This window comes from Callospermophilus lateralis, chromosome 15 (assembly GCF_048772815.1).
Source record: "Callospermophilus lateralis isolate mCalLat2 chromosome 15, mCalLat2.hap1, whole genome shotgun sequence".
NCBI classification, from domain to species: Eukaryota; Metazoa; Chordata; class Mammalia; order Rodentia; family Sciuridae; genus Callospermophilus; species Callospermophilus lateralis.
In genome coordinates this window covers 62,659,956-62,687,287 of record NC_135319.1, presented here as the reverse complement: position 1 = coordinate 62,687,287, position 27,332 = coordinate 62,659,956, and the positions used below count along the sequence as shown (strand labels likewise).

The 27,332-nt window shown below is 36.1% G+C and overlaps 1 protein-coding gene across 5 annotated transcripts in view; it reads left to right on the top strand.

Moving 5' to 3' along the window:
* Window positions 1–10,758: 10,758 nt before the first annotated feature.
* The window catches only part of LOC143381337 (cytochrome P450 2C18-like), a 33,469-nt gene continuing 16,895 nt past the window's right edge, over window positions 10,759–27,332 (top strand). For 2 of the 5 annotated variants that reach the window (XM_076834892.1, XM_076834891.1), the window contains exons 1-5: window positions 10,759–10,926; window positions 14,530–14,692; window positions 14,853–15,002; window positions 18,795–18,955; window positions 25,946–26,122. In XM_076834892.1, coding sequence (XP_076691007.1) covers window positions 10,759–10,926; window positions 14,530–14,692; window positions 14,853–15,002; window positions 18,795–18,955; window positions 25,946–26,122 — 819 coding nt within the window. The remainder of the gene's footprint in view (window positions 10,927–14,529; window positions 14,693–14,852; window positions 15,003–18,794; window positions 18,956–25,945; window positions 26,123–27,332) is intronic. The other 3 variants (XM_076834893.1, XM_076834894.1, XM_076834895.1) reach the window with 3 other exon arrangements.

The window sequence follows — 27,332 nt, the reverse complement described above, 5'->3', positions numbered from 1 at the left end:
GTCCTTAAAGATTAATGTGCCCCCTCCCAAGGTTTTCTGACCTTCATCTACCAGTCAGAGGCTCTGGAATTCTTGACCAAGTGCAAATATTCTGTTCCTATGGTTCATTGTCTATGTTAAAATGCCTGCCTGTCTTCAGTCCTGTTTCTTTGCCTCTTATGAGGCAGCTCAAATGTCCTTTCTTCTATTTGAATGCCACTCAATCCATTTTGTGCCTCACCGTTTGGTATGAGAGAACAGGCAGGAGATATTTTCTCCCTCTGCCATCATGAACAGTCAATCCTTTCTTCTCTCTCCCACAGGATTAGTCATATTGGATTACAACAATCTGTTTATTCATCTGCTTGGCTAACTGGGGTGTGGGACTCTTTTGGTGGCCCATTCTGTGCTGTGGATACTTACAATGTCCAGAGCTCAGCAGAGGCACTACCTGGAAGACACTCAACAAAGCTGTGGGGTTAGATACATTTCACAGGACAGATGAGGACAGTGTAGATGAATCTAATCTTCTAAGAAGAGTTCTGGGAGGGCAGTGTTGTATTTTGTGGCCTGACTCAATCTTCCCTCTCTGTAACTTTCTTACTTTGGAAGAACTAGGTCAATTTTCCCTAACCCCTAGTAATCAGACCCAGTAACAATGTTGTAGCGTGGTCTTGCACAGTGCATGGGCACTGGGAGTGTTGCTCTGATTGTGTATAAAGATCATTTCTACCAGCCACTAAATCAGCACTGTGCAACTTTAACTGATCCCGTGAAGATGTCTTGACCCCTGAAGTACCAATGGACATAAATTTCTATTACCCGTTGAGAAAGGTATGAAGTACTTACTTTTTTTGAATTTGCCACTCTTATCCAGGAAATGGCCAGGGTCAAACTTCTCAGGGTTGGGGAATTCTTTGCTATCATGCAGCACAGATGTCAATGATGTTATTATGGTTGTGCCCTGCAATAAACAGACATGGATAAACCAAGTTTTTAAAGAATTCATGGAGTCAGGGGAAATGCTGGAATTTACTTAGTCCAAACATTATGATCTATAGATAAGAAACCCTTGTTCAAAGAAGAGCAGTGTATTTCCAGGTAAAAGTAATAAAATGCATGAGTTTAATGCCAGTGGCTACAACTTTGCTAAAATGCCCCCAATAGCTTTTGATGTAGTGAGTACCTGTACACCACACCTTTTGTTCTCCTTATCATCAAGCTTGGATGCTTGTGTCTGCCCCTACTCAATATTCTATCACTTCAGTTTTCATACATCTTGTATAGGATTCTACTTTAAAATGGGCCTCTGTTGGCTTTTGAAATGTCCAGGATATTGTTTATAAGACCTTTCTGGGATAATAAAAATATAGCAAAAATCAACTGAATATTTTACATTTTCCCAATATTTGTCTCTCCTATTTTAGAAATGTGGGTGGGGGCTCTTCTTTTCAAATGGTTCTAAGATTGCACAACGAGGGAACATCAGAGTTTGGTTGGTGGCTGCAGTCCAGGTTGGCAGAACAGCAAGCAAGCTGTTGTGAAAAAATCTGAGTCCAGGCTGGAGGTGATAAAGCATTCTCACTACCTAGAAGTGGAGAGAATACCTCTTTCCTGGAAGAAGATGAACACCTCCTGAAGTGGCAGTATTTTTTATATAACTTTACTTAGGCAAATATTATTAGGCATTTCAAATACACAACTAAGAGGCCACAAAAAGAGGAGAAAGAGGATAGAAAGGCAATAAAAGTAGTCCAAAAGGAGGTAATATGAGCTCCCTCACTTATGAGCCCAAATTTCTTTGGTATCAGAAATATGACAAGGAAGTTTAAAGAAGCAAAACTGGAAAATAATCTATCACAAATATAAATACAGATGTCCTTAACAACCTGTAGAAGATCAACTCCTGCTATGTGTGTACTTAATAATATGTATGAAAAAGGGAGACCAAAGCATATGACAATATATGATCAACAGATGCAGAGAATCCATTTGATAAAATTGTACCCTGTGACAAACAAAATTACATATTTTAAGAAAATACCAAACAAAAACAAGACAAAGCAAACATTCCTCATCTAATAAAGAACATCTGCCAAAATATACATAAAACATTATACTCAATAGTGTGATGTTAAACTTCACCCCCTACTAGATACAAAAAAAAAAAAATAAGTTCAACATACCACTTCTGTTCAAAACTGTTCTGGAGATCCCAGCCATTACAATAATGTAATAAAGAGAATTAATTTCACTAGATTTGGAAAATAATAAATAAAACAAGTGCTAACTGTTACGGGTCAGGCTATATGGGCAATGACCAAGCAGACTCCATTTACCCTGAGGCTCCATATCATATAAGAAATACTTTTCTCATGGGAAAGCCCCACCTCTCTACCCATTAATAGTTACTTAGCTTAACATACTCAGAAACACAAAATAGCAATTCTTATACAATGTAAAATTGTTCTCTTTGTTTCCCATTTTTCTTTGGCAATGTACCTTGTCAGAGATCGATTGGACATTAGTAACCATTCTCTAAATTGTAGTGAACTAGGGTCATTTTGACCCACTTCCCTTCTGCTTGCTTGCTGCTCTGCCAACCTGGAAATTCTCATGGGAAATACTAATGTACCCATTGCACTGTCTCACTATCTGCCAATTCAGCTTCTGTCCCTGCTTGCTTCAGCTACATTAACCCAGATGTGGTTTTTGCCTTTAAATATCCTAAAGTGCCCAGCCAGACTGCGGCACCCTGGCAGTGGGACTTCTTAAGAATCTGTTCAGAAACAACTTCTAGAAGTACCACTACTAGCCCAAAATTTCTGGATCCCCTTTACTATCTTTCCACTGAAATAATATCAGAAAAAAATACAAATCTTAAGAATTAAATGAAAATTCAAATACAGGATGCCCATAAGACTCTGATTATTAAACCTGATTATTAAAACCTGATTATTAAAATGTTCAATAAATGAAAAGAAGACCTAAAAAATGAAATAAGAAAGAAAACTAAGGTGTTGAAAGACTATTTCAACAAAGAAATAGAGATATTGAGAAGAAGTTAGTCAGAACTCCTGGAAATGAAAGACACACTGAAACAAATAAAAATTCACCCAAATCATCACAAACATATTAGAATGTGCAGAACATAGAAAATCACAGCAAATGACCATGAAACAATGAAGAGCAGGGGTACTCCAGACTTTTGACATTTTAATATTGCTGTCATAATATAAAACTTAAGTGTTTCCTTTATCCCTGATGCATTGTTTTATTATACTACCTTTAACAATGGAAAACTATAAAATGCAATAGAAATGTCAAAATTCACCTAGAGTATTTGCTGTGCAACAATATGTTTTGATAATTTTCTTTGTGCATATATTTAATTAAAAATTAAGGATTAATTTATTTACCCTTTACAGGTCACTGTCAATTTATTAACCTTTACAAGACATGAGCATTGACATACTTGTATTAGTTAAGGATTTGCATCGATCTGCAGTATATTTCCAAGAATTGGGAGAGGCATGGGTCCTGGTGAGAGTTTCCAGCTCCCAGATCTTTGTCTCCATAGTAAGAGGAGAAGAGTATAGAAAGAGGCTGATCACCAGGACCACAACTGGATCCATTGAAGCCTTCTCCTTTTACTGAGACAGTTGTGACCTTGCAATCACTGTACAACTTTTGTGGTGTTCCCTGCTAGTTCAGAATATGTCCTATTGACATGAAGTACTGAATCAACCAACTAGATGAGTTCCAATCCCTTCTGATTGTGCATTGGTAACCTGGTAGGAACAAAAATATATTGTTGTCTAGATTTGCTCTCCTTTGCAAACTTCTATCCATGACAATCTAGTTTAGCCACTCTGGAACAGATCAGAGGAATAGGCATTTTAAAAACAGGCAATAAAATGAACACACAATCACACAATGCCTGGTGGTTCCAAAGTGCCGCTACGATTAATAAAAGTGCATTTTATCCAAAACACTGCTCAACATGCTGGATTCTCAGAATGATTGACTGTTTGGAAATTCATGACTTGGGGGGAAATAAGGGTATCTCTGACTTCTATAGAAAAATATTGAACATGAAATATTTCATCAAACAATAAGATAATTTGGCTTTGAAAATCAAGTCTTTTTAGTATTTTTAAATGCTGACCTAACATCACAAGTGCCTAAGCATAAGCTAGGTAATACAACTTAACATTTTGAAATACCAAACATACATCATCATGTAACTAAGTAAATGTACATAGCATTTGCTATTTAGCACCTCAAACCCCTAAATCCTGGGGAGCACAGGGCAGAGATTTTTTTTTTTTTTTTACAAATGAGGAAATAGAGACTCTGTGAGCATGGGAGACCTTCATTCACACACCTCACAGGGATCAGAACTGGAATTTGAATGAGCTCCAATGCCCATAATGGTGTGCTATGGCTTTCATCAGAGCTGCCTCCAAAGTCACCCTAGAAAAGTAAAGCAAACACCTCACTGACTCTGTTCGTAGACCAACAAGCTTCCCCTCAAATAGTACCCATTATTTCACTGCAAGGAAAACTGGGTCATAGATTCTACAAAAGGAAGAGGCACAGAAGGGTTTCTCCCCTCTCTGTCAATACAGAGGTGAAACTTAGCAGAACCAAGGAAGACACAATCTCAGAGAATTGAAGAGGGAGGCTTGAGAATCTGGGGCTCTGCCAAACTCTCACCATTTCCAGTTGCTACTTGTTTTGTTGCTGTGTATTATGTGCTTGTTAGATGTAATGGAATGAAAAATATTGAACCACAACCAATGATATTATAGACACGAAGACAGGCCTGCACTTTAGAGGCAGATGGGAGGCAGGGATTATACCAGTCTCCCAGGACAGAAGAAACATTATGTAAATTGAAATATGAGACTTTATTTGCATATCATTGGATTGATGTACACTACTAGATCACTAATGGTAATGCTATATAAACATGAGTCCTGTAAAGATATCATTGTATTTGTTTTAAATTGGTAAGCATTGTTTTTTATAATCGATTTAGTAAGGAAAATTGCTATGAAGACCCCAGTTATATAATGTTTAATGCTCATGAGTACAGGTATTCTCAAAATTAACATGCAATTTCTCACATATTATATCACTTTTGATTTTCTTAAATTACCTTTATTGAAAGTGGAATTATTCCCATTTTAGAATTGGGAAGCTGACCCTCAGAGATCAAATGCCTTGGTCAAGAGCATACACACTGCACCTGGTAGAGGAGAAACTGTAAACCATATGCCCTATTGTCATAGAGTTTCCTCAAAGTAGAAATATAGCTCAAACAATTTCAGTGTTTATGAAGGTGCCTTATGTTGTAGTACTGCCTGATTATACTAATCTTTGACTTTCAAAACAGTCATGACAGTAATTACAACATTTATTGCTTAAAAGGGGGTCAGAAAAGTTTGATTTTTTAACCTTTAGAATTTGCCTTAACTCAGGCCTTGATGAACTTAGTCCATGTGAAGGTGAAGCAGTAATTTGCTATGTGACTCAGCCCTTGAGAAATGAGGAAAAAATACTTTTTTTATTTTTGATAAAATAAATTAGCTTCATTCTCTATGAGATGAATTTCTCTCCTCTTCTTCTTAACTTCTATGAACCTCCTGCCTTACCCATTCTCTTTTTATAGATACAATCACATACAATATCAAAATTATGGGAGATAGCAAAAGCAGTGCCAAGAAGTAAGGTGATAGCAATGAATGTCTACATAAAGAAATCAGTTTCAAATATATAACCCAATGATGCATCTCAGGCACCCAGTAAAGCAAAAGGGCACTAAACCCACCCCAAATTAATAGAAGTAAAGAAATAACAAAGATCAGAGTAGATATAAATGAAGTAGGGGTTTACAAATTCCAAAAAGGTCAATGAAAAATTTTAATGATAAAATCAACAAACACTTAGCCAGACTAAGAATAAAGAGAGAAGATATGAACAAATCAAATCATAGATGAAAAACATACATTATGATTTATATCACAAAACAGAAAGCTCATTATAAAAAAGCATAAGATGATAAAGGGAAAACACAATAGAAATGGTTAAATTTCTGAACACATATTACCTAACCAGATTGAACTATGAGCCATGAAATCCACAAACAGATCAATAATTGGCAGTGAGATTGAAGCAATAAATATTTCCCAACAAATAAAAGTTCAGGATAGAATCACTTGACTATAGAATTCTATCAAACTCTACAGAATAAATAACCACGTGTGTGTTTTTTTTCTTTTTGGTCAAACAACTGATAGGGAGTCTACTCTGTTTCAAACTCATTCTAGAAGACCAACATCATACTGGTTAAAATGGGGGTCACAAAATTTGATTTTTATTCTTTAGAATTTGCACAAACCCAGGACACAATGAACTCTTTTTTTTTTTCAGAGCATGCAGAAACTAACTTGTTTCTTACTCACAGAGATATGAAGTCCAAACCAACCAGACTCTAATTGCTGAGAGAAACACACTGGCTTATTTAAATTAAAGAACATCTGATTGATCTCTTTGCATCATGAACTTTATTCTATTGAGATGAGTGTGTTTCAACTTTCCTCCTACAGAGGATTTGCCTGAACTTTTCTCTTTTTATAGAAAAAAAAGAATCACATAACAAATCAAAAGTTATGGTAAAATGAAAGTGTAACATTAAGGAGGATTAGCAATATTTGCCTGCATCAAAAGATTAAAGAATCAAACAAATAACCTAGAGATGCATCTCAAGGATGTAGTAAAGAGAACTAAAACTAATAGAAAGAATAAATAAAATAACAAATAGCAGATCCTAAAAAGATGAAACAAAGTTTTTGAAAAGATGGACAAACTCAACAAATATTTAGCTTGATTAAGGAAAAAAGAAAGGAAAAAAATAAGTAAAATCATAAATAATACAAGACATATTACAACTGATACTACAAAAGTAAAATAGAATATTAGAAAATTTTCGAGAGACTATGTCTTAAAATAGGGGAAACTTAGAAGAAATAGATAAGTTTATGGACACATAAACTACACAAATTGACATACATGAAGGCATAAAGACACAAACATACTTCAATGGATAGTGAAATTGAACCTGTAATCAAATATTTCTCAACAAATAAAGGTCCAAGGTAGAATGGCTTCATTGCTAAGTTTTACTAAACTCACAGAACTAACAACATTGTGTTTAGTAAAAAGTTCCAAACAATTGTAAGAGAGGAAACTCAAACTTATTCTTCAAGTCCAGCATCATTTTGGTACAAAAGCCACAGAAGAACACAGCAAATAAACTATATCTGTGATAAATATGTGTGATATACAGGAAAAATTATCAAAATATACTAGCAAATAAAATCCAACACTATATCCAAAAGATCATTACCATGATGAAGATGGATTTTTTCCAAAGGATGCATAGATGGCTTCACATAGACAAATCAATAAATGTAATAATCACATCAAAACAATGAAGGATAAAATATATTTCACAAAATTCAACATCGCTGCATGATAAAAACCCTGAACAGGGTCTGTGGCTGTGTCTCAGTTGTAGCACACTTGCCTGGCAAGTGTGAGGTTCTAGGTTCGATTCTCAGCACCACATATAAATAAATAAAATAAGGTCTATCAACAACTTAAACAAAACAAACAAAATAAAAAAATCCTGAATAAAATCGCTATTGAAGGATTGTACCTTAACATAATTAAGACAATATATGGCAAAAACACATTCAACATGAAAATAAATGGGGAAAACCATAAAGCATTTCCCCTAAATCTAGAACAAGACAAAGGAATCCACTCTCACTGCTCTTATTAAATATAGAAATAGAAGTTTTAGCCAGAGCAATAAACTATAGAGAGAAATAAAAGCTGTAAACAGGAAGGAGAGACTTTAAATTTTCCATGTTTTCAGATCATATGAATCTAAAAATAGAAAAATTTAAAGACTCCTCCAAAAAGCGACTAGAATTGATTAAAAAATTTGCAGGATACAATTCAATATTAAGATCAGTGGAATTTTTGTAACTAATAATATAAGTTATGAGAAAAAATCATGAAAGGAATACCATTCATAAAACCTACAACAAAATTAAATATCTAGAAAAGAATTTGACCAAGGAAGTGAAAGATCTGCACATCTTTACAAAAATTAAAAGAAAGAAATTAAAGACACACACACACACACACACACACATACACATGCAAAAATGTAAAGACCCCTGTCTCATTTTCATGCACTGGAAAATTAGTACTGTTTGTAGGGTTATAAAATTCAAATAAATTTACAGATCATATATGATCCTCATGAAAAGACCAATGGAATTCTTTGTGTGAATGGAAAAAAATAGACCGAAAATTTATAAGGAAGCATAAAAAAAGCCCCAAAGAGCCAATATCATCTTGAACAAAAAGAAAAAAACTGAAGGCATCCTGATTCCTAGTTTCCAGACACATGACAGAGGCAGAGTGAGCACACTAGCATGGTGCTGGCATAAAAACAGACACATTATCCGACGGAAAAACATAAAGGTCCCGGAAGTGAACTCATGCATCTGTGGAAAATGGTTCTGAAAAAAAAAAAAAAGCCAAAACCATATATTGGAGAAGGTCACCCTTTTAATACAGTTGTGATAATTATAAAGCCACATGCAAAGGACTGAAAGTTGACTCTATCTCTCATCTACACAGAATCAACTCAAAGTGTTTTGTGTCAAAGACATGAAAGTAAGGCAGGAAGCTCTAAAACTGCTGGAAGAAGATATAGGGGAAATTTTGCATGAAATTCATAAAGAGATTTTTTTTTTGCATATGATCCCAAAGCACAGAAAACAAAAGCAAAAATGCACAAATGTATTACATAAAATTAAAATGATCCTACATAACAGAGTAAATAATCAGTAGAGTGAAGAGTCAGCATACAGGTTGGGATAAAATATTTGCCATCTAGGATCTTTTAGAGGAAGAACACCTCATAATCAAAGGGTAACAATGGGTATCACTTTTCTGAACATATGTAGCCAGAGGAAATGATATTAGCATACCGAAGAAATGCTTGCATGTTCATGTTTATTGTGGCACTATTCACAATAGCTAGGATATAGAATCAATTTAGGTGCCCATAAACAAATGAGTGGATAGAGACAATGTGGTATATGTACACAATGGGATACTATTCATTGTTAAAGAAGAGTGAAATTCCATGATTACAGCAAAATGGATGGAACTGCAAGCCATTATTTTAAGTGAAATAAGCCAGACATAGAAAAACAAGTTCCATGATATGTTGAATCTAAAAAAGGGTCAATTTGAATTTACAGTAGTGATTACTAAAGGCTGGGTTATAGTGGGAAGGAATAAGAGCAATAAAGGGAAGTTGGATTTAATGAGATATTACCTCAACCAGGCTAATATGTAGAATTAATGCATGTTAAAATTTATAAACAGAATTGCAAACAGAGACAGAAGTAATTTCAGAGATCCACTGGCCTAGTACCTTAATTTATGATTAGTAAGAGGGTATTGGTGACATAGCAAGGTGAAATATCACCAAAGATTCAGTACAAAATCTTTTTTTTTTTTTTTTTTTTTTTAAGAATCCAAGTCTTGTGGATTCTTAAATCCACAAGAACACAAGCAACAGAAGCAGTCCCATCTGGAAGAGGTGAGAGATTGGTGGAGCCATAGTTTCTCAAGCCTCTCCCTTCAATTCTCTGAGATTGTGTCTTCCTTGGTTCTGCTGACTAAGTTTCACCTCTGTACTGATAGCGAGGGGAGAAGCCCTTCTGTGCCTCTTCCTTTTGTAGAATCTATGACCCAGTTTTCCTTGCAGTGAAATAATGGGTACTGATTTGAGGGGAAGCTTGTTGGTCTATGAACAGAGTCAGAGAGGTGTTTGCTTTACTTTTCTAGGGTGGCTTTGGAGGCAGCTCTGATGAAAGCCATAGGACACCATCTGGGCATTAGAGCTCATTCAAATTCCAGTTTTGATCCCTGTGAGGTGTGTGAATGAAGGTCTCCCATGCTCACAGAGTCTCTATTTCCTCATTTGTCAAAAAAAAAAAAAATCTCTGCCCTGTGCTCCCCAGGATTTAGGGGCTTGGGGTGTTAAATAGCAAATGCTATGTACATTTACTTAGTTACCTGATGATGTATGTTCGGTATTTCAAAATGTTTAAGTTGTATTACCTAGCTTATGCTTAGGCACTTGTGATGTTAGGTCAGCATTTAAAAATACTAAAAAGACTTGATTTTCAAAGCCAAATTATCTTATTGTTTGATGAAATATTTCATGTTCAATATTTTTATATAGAAGTCAGAGATACCCTTATTTCCCCCAAGTCATGAATTTCTAAACAGTCAATTAGTCTGAGAATCCAGCATGTTGAGCAATGTTTTGTATCAAATATTCTTTTCTTAATTGTAGAGGCACATTGGAACCACCAGGCACTGTGTGATTGTGTGTTTATTTTCTTGCCTGTTTTTAAAATGCCTATTCCTCTGATCTGTTCCAGAGTGGCAGAACTAGGCTGTCATAGATAGAAGTTTCGAAAGAAGATAAGAGTAAACAGTTTGCTTCAACCCATATCAGGTGACCAGTGTACACTTAGAAGGAATTAGAACTTACCCAGTTCATTGGCTCAGCACTTTATGTCAATAGAACACATGCTGATTAATAGGGAGCACTATAAAAACTTTACTTTGATTGTAAGCTCACAGCTGTCTCAGTAAAAGGACAAGGCTTCAATGGATCCAGTTGTAGCCTTGGTGCTGTGTCTCTCCTGTTTGCTTCTCCTCTCATTATGGAGACAGAGATCTGGGAGAGGGAAACTCCCACCAGGACCCATGCCTCTCCCAATTCTTGGGAATATCCTGCAGATAGATAATAAAAACATCAGCAAATCCTTAACCAATGTAAGTATGTTGATGCTTCTCCAGTGACTTGTAAAGGATAAATAAATTAATCCTTAATTTTTAATTAAATATATGCACAAGGCAAATTATTAAAAGAGATTGTTGTGCAGAAAATACTCTCTTTGGGTATTAATTTTCCATTTTTCACTGATAGAGACAGTGTAATGAAACAATGCTTCAGGGTTAAAGGAAATGCTTACATTTAATATTTGGAAGGCACTATTAATGTCAAAAGTCTGAAGAACACTTGCCCTTCATTGTTTCATAGTAATTTGCTGTGATTTTCTATTTTCTGCACATTTTAATTTGTTCATGATGCTTTTGAGTGAATTTTTATTCATTTAAGTGTGTCTCTCATTTCCAGGAGTTCTGATTAGCTTCTTTTCAATATCTCTATTTCTTTATTGAAATGGTCGTTCAGCCCCTTAGTTTTCTCTCTTAATTCATTCCTTAGGTCTTCCTCTAGTTTACTAAACATTTTAATAATCAGTTTTGTATCATTATTCTCTAGAATTTCACACACTTTCTTATCTGTGGAGCCCTTTGGAGGGGGATTGTAAATTTGGGAAGAAGATATTTTGTCTGTTTCATCAAGGTGTCAGAGGTTTTGGACTTGCACTTCAATGGAGATGGCTTCCCCTTTCTGTTTTATACATATATCCTTTTTAAAAATTAATTTAATTTTAGTTTTTACACAAATAGAGCCCAACTTTTCATTTCTCTGGGTGTACAAAATGTAATGTTACCCAGCCTTAAAGAAGAATAAAATTATGGCATTTATGGGTAAATAGAGTTGGAGAATATCATGCTAAGTGAAGTAAGCCAATCCCAGAATAACCAAAGGCCATAGGTTGACTATTGTGAGTTGAGCTGCTCTACATATTGATATGGCTGTGTCACTGTAGTATGCTGATTTTAAGTGCTTTGGGGATAAACTGAGGAGTGTGATAACTGAGTTAAATGGTGGTTCCATTCCAGGTTTTCTAAAAAAAAAAAACTGCTTTTCAGAGTGGATGCACCAATTTGTAGTATCACCAGCAATGTAAGAGTGAACCTTTTCCTCCACTTCCTCACCAACATTTATTGTTACTTGTATTCTAATTATTTGCCATTCTGACTGGAGAGAAATGGAATATCAGTGTAGTTTTAATCTGCATTTCTCTAATTGCTGGAGCTGTTGAACATTTTTTCATATATTTGTTGAGCATTCGTATTTCTTCTGTGAAGTAGCCAGTCAGTTTTTTTGCTCATTTGCTGATTGGGTTATTAAGTTTTTTTGAGTTCTTGAATTTTAAAACATAAAACAAACAATATATTTTAAATGGGGTGAACATGGAGGAGAATAAAAGGAAAAATATTAATGAGAAGTAAAGGGCCTTTTTCCAATGAGGGTCTAAATTGTTGGTAGGGATGGATTTTTATTTTTTATATTTATTTTTTGCTTTGTAACCCAGGGGTCAAGTGTCAGGAGCTACTCTGGAAATACATGCCCTTAAGTCCTGAGTAAGAGATACCAAACAATTATTGCTTCCTGCAATAACTTGGGCTTTATGTCCGTTCAGATAATGAGGCCTGGCCCTAGGAGTAAGTATTACCCGGTGGGTGGGGTTGAGTTACACTTACCTATTCCTTTGTAATCCTACCCCTTTCCCTTTTTTGGATAGAATGTTCTAAGAAACAGTGTCCCCCAAGAAAAGCCAGCTCCAGAATAGCGCTCTCTCGCTCTCTCTCTCTCTCTCTCTCTCTCTCTCCCTTCAGCCTCTCGTGACTTTCTCTTGCCCCTCTGTGGGACCCTGAGGCCAGGAGCTGGGTAAGCCATCCTGAAGCTTATAAAAAGGTCCGTGTCTGCATGGTATTTTGTGTCACCCCAACTTCACATGAGTGACTTTGGTTCAGTTGCTCTCACTGGACACTGGACAAGGGCATCAGAGTCAAGGTTTGGGCATTGTTAACCCAAACATCTTTGCATTCCTCACTTATCCAACTGCCAGACAATGTGGCTAGGAGCTCATTTGTGGTAGTAGTTCTCAGCGTCTGTTCTTCTAGTGTAGGGTAGGAACCACTGAGGAGTTCTGACAAATTGTAAATTCCTGTAGCGGAAGTGGTGCTACTTACCCCAACATGGAATGAACCTGGAGAACTTTATGAGGAGGGAAGTAGCCACACAGAAAGACCTTCACTACATGATTTCACTTATATGTGGAGTCTTAGAAAACAAAGCATACACCTCAAACTCAGAGTAAGAGTAGAATGGTGGTTACTGGGGGCTGGGATGTGAGAGAAAAGGCGAGATGTTTGTTCAAGGGTACAAATGATACTGCCGGTGACCAGTTCTGCTCCCCCATATGTTGAAGTATAACATTAGAGGCAAGCACATAAAGCAGGGTTTATTTAAAAAGAAGAAACATAGACTTCTTCTGGGAGGGAGAAGGGGGCCATAGCTGGTATCCTGGTCTTCCAAGAAGTGAGGGGTGTTTTGCCTTTTTATATGTCCTGGGCTTCCTTTGTTCTCCGGCTCTCTTCCCCTTCTTGTGTATGTGACTAGGGGGGTGCGGGGTGGGGGGGAGATGCTCAGTGGGATGGTCAAAAGGTGAGAAGTAGATGGACAGGGAAGGACTGGATGGAGCAGCCCAGGACACATTAATTAACAACTCTATGACTCCCTATAGGGAGTGGCAGTTCTTGGGAGAGGTTACCTTAGCAACAGATTGGAGCAGAGGCAGGTTATCTTTATTAAGAAAAAGGTTATTTTTTATTAAGTTTATCTTTTTATTAAGGTTATCTTTTATTAAGCCATTAATAAAAAGAAAACCATAGGTTGAGAAATAGCATAAGGGAAAGAAGGAATGAATTAAGCAATCATGGTCCACTGGATGGCAACAGAATCCTTGTGCATTTTGCACAAAGCTTCAGTCTGTACTCTATGAATTGCTGCTGGGTAAGAGAAATTGCTATGCTGAATGGCCTGATGCTGCCTCCCTGGTACTCACGCTCTTGCTGTGTTAGTGATACCTGTGGCCTCAACCTATGAGTGTTAAGATCATCTGGGGGCACTTTTTAAAATATAGACTTCCAATACATAATTATCATGGGCTTACTCAATCAAAATCTCTATAATACAAGCACTGCTAATGACCCAGAAGAAATCAGCTGCATTTTGGTGCCAAAGTGGATAAACAACGGGGACTGACGAATTGTTCAAACTTCAGAAATTGAACAAGTAAAGATTCAAATTTGAGTCTTAAGTTTACTAGTTATGGTGCACTGCAAATGTCTGACTTCATTTCCTTTCATGTAAAATAGGACACATTATTTCCCTAAATGCATTGATGTGAAGATTAATTGTAGTGTAGATATCAATTGTCTGACTCAGGCATGGCAGACCATAGACCATCCATAATGACAGCCATAGTTGACATCACATTTGTGAGCAAAATTAAGAAATATTTGAAGATTCTTGTGGCACAATAAAGTATAACAAATATGGCACAATAAAGTATAACAAATATAAGAATAATCTGTAACAGTCTGAATCATTCCAAACATGTAGTTCAAATGCTGATCTTCTTCAGCTAATGTTTGCATTTTCTTTCCTATTTCCAGTTGTCAAAAATCTATGGCCCTGTGTTCACTGTGTATTTGGGTTTGAGACCCACTGTGGTGTTGCATGGATATGAAGCTGTGAAGGAAGCCCTGATTGATCATGGGGAAGTATTTTCTGGAAGAGGCAGTTTCCCTGTGGGTGATAGAGTTACTAAAGGACTTGGTAAGTGTGCATGCATGTGAGGTGGCTGAGCAATGGTCATGGGGAGGAGAAGAATGAAAAAGAGAAAGCCAGGTTGAGGTTGACCATCTCTGTGGCTCACTCATCAATTTTCTGTATGTTGCCTGGGATATCCTCCTAGATTCTGCTCTCCCTCATTTAGGAATCATTTTTAGTACTGGAAGCAGATGGAAAGTGATGAGGCGCTTCTCCCTCATGACCCTGAGGAATTTTGGGATGGGGAAGAGGAGCATTGAGGACCGAGTTCAAGAGGAAGCCCGTTGCCTTGTGGAGGAGTTGAGGAAAACCGAGTGTGAGTGATTCATTGTTTCATCGTCCTTAACACGCTGCTCTTTTCTGTGTCTCGTGAATACATTTCAGCAACATCCAGATCTTTAGTTATGGGTCCTTTTAGTCCTTATGTGGAAGAGGTATGATTCGAAGCAGAGAGCCAGAGTTTGTGTATCTGTGCTGCCCAAATCACAGGCATGACTGGACATGCATGGTGGGCATAAAAGATAATACAATCCTATGCTGACAAGTTTTATTTCTGTTTTCAAATCATTGCATCATGAAGACACAAGGTGTAGAGTTCCTTTTTCTTCAAGAGTTAAAGAGCAGGGTTTCCCCGTAGCACATTTGTGAATTTCCCATTCCATGGCCTTCACCATTGTCCATTGGACACCATGGATATATCCACCTTAGACTCTGTGGAGCTGAAGCAAGTGATGTGTACTTTCACTTAATTGGACTGTGGTTGTCCAGTCACTTTTGTTGTCTGTCTTCTCTCAGGGTTTCTTCCCAGGACAGTACCTAGGAACTATACTAATCTCTGGTTTTTCATTGATTTGCGTATCTCCTGGAAAGTGTCAAATATACTTACTTCTACTGACCTATGATGTTTTTTTCCGTATCTTTGATTTTCATCTTGCATCCAGATTGCTGTGTTTTTACATTTGTCTTCCAAATTAACAAAAAAGGAAAGACTAAGAATCAGACGTTACCAATGAATGACACACACCTAGAAATTCCCTGGCTTCCCTAATTACCCTCTAACTCCATAGATAATGTAAACATTTGTTATGAAAGCTTAGAACCCTAGAATATGTATAGAGTCTGGTGGAGGAGAAGATAACTCAAAAGCTTTGCTTTTACCCAATACTCTATGCTTTCTTTGCATCATTTTTTTTCATTTGTTTATTTCTAAATTATCCTATTGTATTTTTTACTGACATTTAATCAGTCCATATTAATGAGGTCCCTGTGGTACTCATACACAAGCGTACAGCATGAACAGTTAAAAGCCATCCTCTCCTTCTCTCTATCCTCCTCACTGCTAGCGCACACTGTTCCCCATTTGCAGTAATCGCAATTTTACCTTCAGGTTCACATTAATTTTAGCTTCCACACATGAGAGAGACCTTGCAATACTTTACTGTTTCTGACCTCTTACTTACCATAGGTCCCCAGTTCTGTCTCTCTTGCATTAAAAATACAAGATTTCATTCTTCTTTATGACTGAATTTAAATACATTGTTTATGTTACAGAGCATCTTTATCCACTATTCTGTGGATAAGCACATAATTTAATATGATATCTTAATTATTATGAATAGTGTCATAGTTATCCTGAACATTTCAGGAATCTATGTTGTATATTGATTTCATTTCTTTTATTTGGGTATCAGAAGCAGGACTCCTGAATCATATGGAAGATGTCTTTATGTTTGAGAAAATTGCATCCTGTTTTCCTTAGCATGAGTGTCTTAATGTACATTCCCACCAAGAGGTATAGGGTGTCCTTCTTCTGCATACCTCTCCAAAATTTGTTATTTGTTGTTGTTGGTGGTGGTAATTTGGGTTTCTTATTTTTGTTTTTGTGTTTTGACAACAGCCATTCTAATTGTGACAAAATAATTCCTTATGGTAGTTTTGATTTGCATTTGCCTAATGGTTCATTAAAATGGCATTTAAAAATATATTTATTGCTCAGTTTTATTTCTTCTTTTGAGAAGTGCCTATTAAGATCATTTGCCCATTTTAACTGTATTACTTAGGATTTGTTGGTTTTTTTTTTTTGTTCCTTATGTATTGTAGATTTTAATCCTTTTTGACACAAATAAGTGGCAAATATTATCTCTCATTCTGTAGACTATCTCTTCACTCTATTGACTGTTGTGTATGAGCTTTTCATTTTGAAGTAATCTACTTGCCTGTTTTTGCTTTTAGGGCCATCTAGAAAAAAATCATCACTGTATCCATCTTGAGGTGTTTCCCCTATGTTTTCTTCTAGTTCGTTTAGGGTTTCAGTTCTTACAGGAAGGTCTCTGAGCCATTTTGAGTTGAAGTTTGTACAGGTGAGAAATAAGGGTCAAGTTGGAATCTTCTTCATGCTCCATTTATTGAAGAGGCTCTTTTTTCTCCACCATAAGTTTTGGAATTTTGTTGAGAATCAGTGGACTGTGGATGCTTGGTTCCCCACTACTACATCCCTCATCGCCCCAAGATCTCCATTCTCTCCTATTGTTCTTTTTGTCTGTTTTTATGCCAGTACCATGCTCTTTTGCTTACTGTGGCTCTATAGTTTGGCTTGAAATCAGGAATCCTCCTGCCTCCAGCTTTTCCCCTTTGCTCAACATTGTATTGACTATTTAGATTTTTCTTTTTGTACTTCTACATGGATTTTAGGTATGTTTTTTTCTAGTTCTATGAAGAATATCTTTGATATTATCTCATGGGAATTGAATTAAGCCTGCAAATTAATTTGGATAACATGATCCTTTTAACAATGTTAATCTTCCAGTTTCTGAGCATGGGAGGTATCTTCATTTTTTGGTATCATCTTCAATTACTTTCATCAGTGTTTTGTAATTATCATTGTATATGTCTTTTGCTTCCTTGGTTAATTTTTTTATCAAGTAAATTAATTAAATCTAAAATTTACCTGTTTTTTGGATATTTTTAGTTGTAGATGGACACAATAACTTTATTTAATTTACTTCTATGTGTTGCTGAGGATCGAACCCAGTGCCTCACATGTGCTAGGCAAGTGCTCTACTACTCAGCCACAACCCCAGCCCTAAAACTTACCTGTTTTATCAAGTAAACTGTAACTAAAAATATAGTTGTGAGTTTGGATACTTTTTTTCTTAACAAATGATATGTACTGATCACCTAATTGTCATTTCATTTTTATAGATTCCTAAAAAAAATGAAAATCTTGTCATATGTTAATTTCTTTACCTATAAAATTGCAGCATTGACTAAAGTGATGTCCAGCATTCAAATTTACTAAAATATATTATGCTGGTGGCTATATGACTCAGAGAAATGTTCCAGAAGTTCACAGGGGGGCAGTATTGCCAAATAGATTAAATTTTGAGGCATTTAAAGACGATGGGCTATATTTCCTAAAGGGCCAAATTTTCTTTTAGTGTTTCTCTCTTACGCTCTCTCTAATGAAGAAATAAACAGATTACATTTATAAATTTAACCTTTGCGTCACCTTGAATTTACTTTAAAATAAAATTTTCTCACCTTTATTGAGAAATTTTTTATGTATGTTTGCCTTTCTTCTTCTTAAAATATGAAGGTTTTCTGCTTATATCCATTTTTTCCCCACAAATATACAAATTTGTACAGTTACTATCTATTAGTCTTTAACTCTGCAGTTTTTACACATGAATCTTTCAGTGATATAAAAGCAATGTCCCTAACTTCTTTCCCTTTCTACATAATTCCTAATTATCTACAGGTTTGATGACAAATATGATTCTGCACTGAAATTGAATAAACAGGTGTTTTTAAGTGATCTTTTAAAATGTTTTCCAAAATAAGTGCCACTTTGGGTTAGGATGGCTTAAAAAGGCAGTGGAATTGATTGGAGCATTAGGAAAACCATTATTAAACTGGCTACCAGGTAAAAGTCAATTCGAGTGTGAGGTAAAAGTGGATGATTTTTAGCATGGTGAATATTTTTCATATCAAAGGAATTCATAGACAGATATTGCTTAGCTTTTCTACAATTACCTTTCCCTGTTATTTCATAGAGAAACACATTTGTATGTATACTTTAATGTTAATTCTTCATGTTTCCATTCTTCAGCCTCACCCTGTGATCCTACTTTTCTCCTGGGCTGTGCTCCCTGCAATGTGATCTGCTCCGTTATTTTCAATAATCGCTTTAATTATAAAGATCAGCATTTTCTAAAGTTTATGAGGAAAGTAGATGAAAATGTGCAGATTCTGAGTTCCCCATGGATCCAGGTAAGACAAAATCCCACCTCCTTTCCTTGAGAAATTATATGATCTTTATTCTGACAAGTAAAAATTTCTAGTGCTCCAAGCAGTAAAGTGAGTCTAGAAACAACAGTCTGACCCAGAGTATCAGGAAAATATGACTTGAGTCCTTTACTTTATACACAGGAAAATAAATGCCCACATGTAGAGATAACAGGCAAGCCCACTGGCTCTCTGGCCAGTTCGTTTCCCAGTATCCCCCAAAGCCTAATCTTTATAAAGGACTTTGGTAACTGCATTTGAGCAAGATTAAGGTTATCAGGCCCCAGGGAGGACTCATCACTCACAAGGGCTGCACTCCAGTCACCACTTAGAAATTTCATCACTTTAATTGGAAGAAATACAGTTAATCTGATATTTGACAAAGTTTTCAAAAAACATATGTTGGAGAAAAAAATTACTTTTTTTTAACAAATGGTGTCAGGGAAACTAGAAATCTATATGTGGTGGAATGAAATTGAATCCCTATCGCTCACCTTGCACAAAACTCAACTCAAAGTGGATCAAAGACTTAGGAATTAGACCAGAAAATGCACCTGCTAGAAGAAGATGTTGGCTCACACTACAACATGTTAGTTCAGGAACTAACTTCATTAACAAGACTCCTAAAGTGCAAATAAGAAAATAAAAATCTTTGCCATCTGCTCTTTAGATAGGGCATTGATATCCAGGATATACAAAGAACTTATAAAAATCAACACCAAAATGCCAAATAACCCAATCAATAAATGGGCAAAGGAACTAAACAGACACTTCTGAAAGAAAGAAATATGAATGGTCAACAAATATATGGAAAAATGTTTAATATCCCTAGCATTTAGAGAAAGGCAAATTTAAACTACACTGAGATTTCATCTCATTGCAGGCAGAATGGCAATGATCAAGAATACAAATAACAATAAATGTTGGTGAGGATGTGGGGGAAATGTATATTCACACATCGTTGATGGGACTGGAAATTGGTGCAATTACTCTGGAAAGCAGTATAGAGATTACTCAGAAAACTATGAATGGAACAACCATTTGACTCAATTATCTCACTCGTCAATATATACCTCTAAAGTATTTTAAATCAGCATATTACAGTGATGCAGCCACTTCAATGTTTATTACAGCACAATTCACAATAGCTAATCTGTGGAGACAACCCAGGTGCTCTTCAACAGATACATGATTAAAGAAAATGTGATTTATATAAATAGTGGAACATTACTCAGCATAAAGAAGAATGTCATTATGGCACTTTCTGGTAAATGAATGGATCTGGAGAATATCAAACTAAGTGAAATAAGCCAGTCCCACAGAACCAAAGGATAAATGTTTTCTCTGATATACAGAGGCTAATCCAAAAGACGGAGAGGAAGATAAAAAAAAGAATAGAAGAAAGATCAGTGGAGTAGACAAAAGAGAATGAAAGGAAGGGAGGATGGAAGGGATAGTGAAAGACGATGAGATGAATCTGTCCTAACATTCCTATAAATGCAATATAAATATACCACAGTGAATCTCACCATCATGTACACATACAAGACACTAATCTAAAAGAAACTATACGTAAACAGTAGAAAGATCAGAATAGTAGAGGAAAGAAAACAGTGGAGGAGGAAGTGAGGAGTAGAAGTGCTGGGGATGGAATAGAATAAATTTTATTCCACGCTTTTATAAGTATGTCAAAATGAATACTAATGTCATGTTTAACTAAAAAGAACTGATTAAAAAATCACCCCCCCCCCCCACACACAATACCTTCATTTAAGGATATTCATGAGGGCGAATAGGAGCATAAATGCTGTAAGGAAACTGAACTGGGTAGAGATTTTTTGATTCTTTTTTTTTTTTTTTGTCAGCTTTTTCACACCAGTGACCAAAAGCTCTGAAAAGAACAATTTAGAGATGGTAGTTTCTTCGGAGCTCACGATTTTAGATGTCTCAGTCCATAGATGACTGGCTCCATTCTTTGGGGCTTGAGAAGGGTGTGGTTGAGAAAAGAAGCTCAGGACATTGGACAAGGAAACAGAGACCCCATTCACCATAAACACAATATACACCCCAAAGACCCTCTGGCAGTGACCCAGTTCCTCCATCCACTACCTGCCTAGAGTTACCACCAAGTTGATCCCTATCAGTGAATGAATACACTGATTATGTTAAGGCTCTTATAAATATTTTCACTTCTAAACCCTGTTGAATTTTCTCATGTAGGAACTCTTGGGGGACACCCCTCATCTAAACCACAACAGTGCTTCATATGGCATCCCCCCCTGACAAGGTAGTAGTGTTAGACAAACTAAATAATTGCATTTCAGGGTGTACGACCCTGTACAAACAGATTTACCTTCTGCTTAGCTGAGAGGTTCTGCATTCTTTATAAAAGTCAATTGTGAGATCTTTAGAAACCTCCTAACTACTCTTGTGCACAGTACCTTCATCTATAGAATGCCCAAATGCATTTCATCGTATTTTCCATATCTTTCCTATTTTATAGTAAGTACTCTATTTATGAGGCTGCTTCACATAAGGAAAAGCTGAGAACAATGATTATAAACCATGGAAAATAATATGGTCTAATTCAGTCCCCACCACTTCCCCTTTTCCTCCTCCTGTTCTCTTCCCTCTACCCTTACTGAGCACAATTCAAAATTACCATGCATTCTATTCTTTCTCCGGTTACCCCACTCCCTTAAGCTCTGTTCTCATCTACAACACATCAATCATGGTAATTCATGCCAATCTCTATGGCCAGATTGTAGGAAAAATTTGGTTTTAAAAGGGGGAGAATATGTAAACTTATTTTTAAAAAATTTATTCTGATTTGTTATACATGATGGCAGAATGCAATTTATTTCATATTACACATATAGAGCACAATTTTTCAAGAAACTGATTGTACACAGAATATTTTCAGACCATTTGTGTCTTATACATGTACTTAGGGTAATTATGTCTAACTCATTTCTACCCCCTTGCCTCCTCCCTTTCTCTCCCTCCCCTTTGCCCTATCCAAAGTTCCTCCATTCCTCCCATGCTACCTGCCCCATCGCCATTATGAGTCAGCATTCTCATATCAAAGAAAACATTTGGCCTTTGGTTTTTTGGGATTGGCTTGCTTTACTTAGCATTATATTCTCCAACTTCATCCATTTACCTGCAAATGCCATGATTTTATTCTCTTTTAATGCTGAGTAATGTTCCACTGTGTGTTTATACCAAAGTTTCCCTATTCATTCATCTACTGAAGGGCATCTAGGTTGGTTCCATAATTTAGCTACTGTGAATTGTGTTGCTACAAATATTCATATGGCTTTGTCCCTATAGTATACTGTTTTTAAGTCCTTTGGGTGTAAACCAAGGAGAGGGATAGCTGGGTCAAATGGTGGTTCCATTCCTAGTTTTCCAAGGAATCTCCATACTGCTCTCCATATTGGCTGCACCAATTTGCAGTCCCACCAGCAATGTATGAGTGTGCCTTTTTCTCCACATCCTTGCCAACACTTATTGTTGTTTATATTCTTGATAGCTGCCATTCTGAGTAGAGTGAGATGAAATCTTAGAGTAGTTTTGATGTGCATTTCTCTAATTGCTAGAGATGTTGAACATGTTTTCATGTGTTTGTTAATTGATTGTATATCCTCTTTCAAGAAGTGTCTGTTCAGTTTCTTGGCCCATTTATTGATTGGGTTATTTTTTTTAATGGTGTTAAGGATTTTGAGTGCTTTATATATCCTAGAGATTAGTGCTCTATTTGATGTGCTTGTGATAAAGATTTGTTCCCATTCTATAGGCTCTCTATTCACCTCACTGATTGTTTCTTTTGCTGAGAAGAAGCTTTTTAGTTTGAATCAATTCCCATTTATTGATTCTTGGTTTTTATTCTTGTGCTACAGGAGTTTTATTAAGAAAGTTGGGGCCTAAACCAATATGATGGAGATTTGAGCCTACTTTTTCTTCCTTTAGGTGCAAGGTCTCTGGTTTAATTCTTAGGTTCTTGATTCACTTTGAGTTTTGTGCATGGTTAGAGAGGTTTAATTTCATTTTGTTACATGTGGATTTTCAGCAACATTTGTTGAAGAGGCTATCTTTTCTTCATTGTATGTTTTTGATGCCTTTGTCTAATATAAGATAACTGAAGTTATGTGGGTTAGACTCTGTTTTTTCTATTCTGTACCATTGGTCTACAGGTCTATTTTGGTGCCATTACCATGCTATTTTAGTTACTATTAGGAATAGTAATGCCACCAGCTTCATTCTTCTTGCTAAGGATTGCTTTGGCTATTCTGGGTCTCTTATTCTTTCAGATGAATTTCATGATTGCTTTCTCTATTTTTATAAGTTATGCCATTGGGATTTTGATTGGGATTGCATTGAATCTGTATAGTGCTTTTGGTAGTATAGTCATTTTGACAATATTAATTCTGCCTATCAAAGAACAAGGTATATCTTTCCATCTTCTAAGGTCTTCTTTAATTTTTTTTCTTTAGCGTTTTGTAGTTTTCATTGTTTAGGGCATATATATTTATAACTGTATGTCCTGTTGATGTATGGTTCCCTTAAAGTATGAAATGCATATGAAATGTTCATTTTTATCCCTTTTGATTAACCTTGGCTTGAAGTCTGCTTTATTTTATATGAGGATGAAAACCCCTGCTTGCCTACATAGGCCATGTGAATGGTATATTTTATCCCAACCTTTTACCTTCAGTCTGTGGGTATCTTTTCCTATGAGATGAGTCTCTTGAAGGCAGCATGTTTTTTTTTTTTTTTTTTTTTTTTTGTATCTAATCTACCAGCCTATGTCTCTTGATTGGTGAGTTTAAGCCATTTAGGTTATTGTTGAGATATTATTTGTATTTTTGGTCATTTTTGTTTATTTTTGGTATTTAGCTTTACTTGGTTTCTCATTTGGTTGACTTTTCTTTTATTGTAGTCCTTCCCTTTGCAGATTTTCATTGTTGTTTTTCATTTTCTTCTCATTGAATATTTTGCCAAGAATGCTCTCTAGTGCAGGCTTTCTTGCTGTAAGTTCTTTTAGCTTTTATTTATCATGGAAGGTTTTTATTTCATCTTCAAATTTGAAGCTTAATTTTGCTGCATATAAGATTCTTGGTTGGCTTCCATTATCTTTTAGAGCTTGGTATATATTTTTCCAGGATCTTCTAGTTTTTAGAGTCTGGGTTGAAAAATCTGCAGAGATTCGAATTGATCTTCTCTTATAGGTAATCTGATTTTTGCTCTTGTGGCCTTTAAAATTCTATCCTTATTCTGTATGCTAGGCATTTTCATTATAATGTGTCTTGGTGTAGATATGTTGTAATTTTGTACATTTGGTGTCCTATAGGCCTCTTGTATTTGATTTTCCAATTCATTCTTCATGCTTGAGAAATTTTCTGATATTAATTCATTGAAGAGATTGTGCATTCCTTTGGTTTGAATGTCTGAATCTTCCTTTATCCCAATAAATCTTAAATTTGGTCTTTTGTTAGTATCCCATAATTCTCGGATATTCTGTTGGTGTTTTCTTACCATCTTCACTGTGAGGTCAACTTTATTTTCAAGATTGTATATTTTGTCTTCATTATCTGAGGTCTTGTCTTCCAAGTGGTCTAGTCTGTTGGTGATGCTATCAATTGAAGTTTTTAATTGGCTTACTGTTCCTTTCATTTCGAGAATTTCTGTGTTTTTTTTTTTTTTTCAGTATCTCTATCTCTTTCTTGAAGTAATCTCTTTCAACCTGTATTTACTCTTTTATCTCTTTTTGGTGTGATTGATGGGCATCTGAATTTGTTCTCTTATATCTTTGTTGGAGTGATTGATTTTTGCCTATATCTGCTCACTTAGGTTATTTTTTAATTCCCAAATCATTTTAATTATGCATATTCCGAACTCCTTTTCTGACATTTCACTTACTTGACTATATATGGATTCTGTTGTTATAGTTTCTTGGTTTGTTTGGGGCACTTTTCTCCCTTGTTTTTTCATGATGTCTATGTGTCTTTCTCTCTTGCAGTGTAGATCTGAGGTATTACAACTTCTGCCTTACTGTGTTATAGTGTGCCTACAGATTACTAGTGCTTCACTTTTAAGGGAGAGATCAATATTATAGCACTCACTGTACCCAACGTGCAGCCATATGTCAGTTAGCTCCTATTTTTACATTTACAGTTTTGTCACTATAAATAGAAATGATGAGTTTGGTTATCTTCAACCGTATAGTCAATAGGTTTGCATAGTGGTTTACAGTTTCTGATGGTGGAAGGGGTACTTGGGGATTGGATGAGATGTTTATGAAGTAGGATGTGAGAATATGAATGTATTAGATTATATGACTAGTGAGAGGATAAATAGGAAGTTGGCTGTTAGTAGGAGAAACAAGAGATAGGCAACCCTATGCAAGTATCCCCGTTACCTCAGCAACAGAATAACTGCTAGCACCCCTAGTAGAGAAACCTCTGGTGCAGCCAGGCCACAGGGATGTCTTACCAGGTCCTTATTGTTGTCTCTTGATAGAAGTGGCAATATCCCAGCTTTGGGGTGGTGGCAGCCTCAAGCCTGTATGTTTCCTGATGTTGGGCTGTGGGGCCACACTTTGGTGAATAAGGAACCCCAGCACGGGGTGGCTCTGTGTGTGTGTGTGGGCAGTGGCTCTGCCCCTGAACTCCATGCTGCAGGTGTGGGATGAGTGGGTGGGCTCTGCCCGGAATTCCAGGTTGCAGTGAAACCCTTATCTCTAAAGATGATGTTTAAGAATAGAAAAGGGTTATTATTTCTAATCCTCTGGTCATAGTTCTCTCCATCAAATTTTTCTATAAGCTTGGGAATTATTATATATGTACAGTAAAACCTTCTCTTTTAAGGTGGACCTCATTTGTTTTTAAAGCTATAGTTTCAATGATGGACTAGGCATAATATTTGTATGTCTTTATTACTTGCTTCTAGTTAATACCTATTTTTATTTTGTAGGTCTGCAACAATTTTCCTGTTCTCATTAATATTTTCTCAGGAAGTCATAAAAAACTTTTTAAGAATCTTACTGATTTGAAACAGTATTTTTTTGAGAAAATAAAAGAACATCAAGAATCCCTGGATATGAACAATCCTCGGGACTTCATCGACTGCTTCCTGATTAAAATGGAAGAGGTAGAACATGAATGACAACTCAGTTATCTAATTGCATCAGCATTTTGCAATTCACTGATTAATTCTATAATTACTAGTGATAGTTAAGTGGTCAGGCAAGACATTCTTGACAGGCTTTTGAAGCACATATTGCCTTTATGGTTTTGCATGAATTATCATAGAAGAATTAAAATTGAATTGTTAAACAGCTGGAATACATGGATCCTGTTCTATAGATATTAATAATCTACCCGAGGAAAGACAAAATCCACATCTCAGATGAAAAGGGAATGATTATAAACAAGCTGCGAAATATAAAATTGGAGCCACAAAATGCAAATTGAAATCATTGTTTGTACTCAGGGTTCAGGAGAATGGGCAACTATCCAGTGGCCTGCATGTGTAATGGTTCCTCAGTGATCAAGACCAAGTGACCAAAACATCAATCACTGATATTATAGGACAGGATTCCTGTTGCCCATTCTAAGACCAAGGAAGTGCAACAGGAATGTAGATCGCTGTCCTCACAGCTGCCTGCAGTAGGTCCTGTTTTATGGGGAATAGTAGCTGGTACATAAGACACTGAGATTTATGAAAACTTCTCTTTATCAAATATTTTCCTGGATACTATTTTTTCAACTAGATTCCAGAGTTCCCAAACAGTTGCTTCAGAGAGTTTATATTAGGTCAATAGGGTTTTCTCTGAAAGAACTTATACCTGGAACTTCCTACTCCACTATCTTTTTGAGTCACTATTCCTGCACGGTCATCTTTTTTTAAAGGTTTTTATTCATATATTAAAATTATTCATAATAGTGGGATATATTGTGATATAGTTCTATATGCACACAGAACAAATTTGCCAGTTCTTTCCCCCCAAATTCCCATTTCCTTCCTTTTCTCCCTTCCCTATTCCCCTTCTCTATTGTTCTTGTTGTTTTTCCATTTTGATGTGGTCCCTTTACATTATTTTTTCTTTAGATGCCACATATGAGAGAAAACATGTGACCATTGACTTTCTTTTTCTTTTTTTTTTTTTTGTGTGGCACTGGGGATTGAACCCAGGATATTGTGCATGTGAGACAAGCACTTTACCAACTGAGGCATATCCCCAACCCATGACCCTTGTTTCTGAGTCTGGTTTATCACACTTAGAATGATCTCCTCCAGTTCCATCAGTTTCCATAGAAATGACATTTTATTTTTAAGATTAAGTAAAACTTCTCTGTAT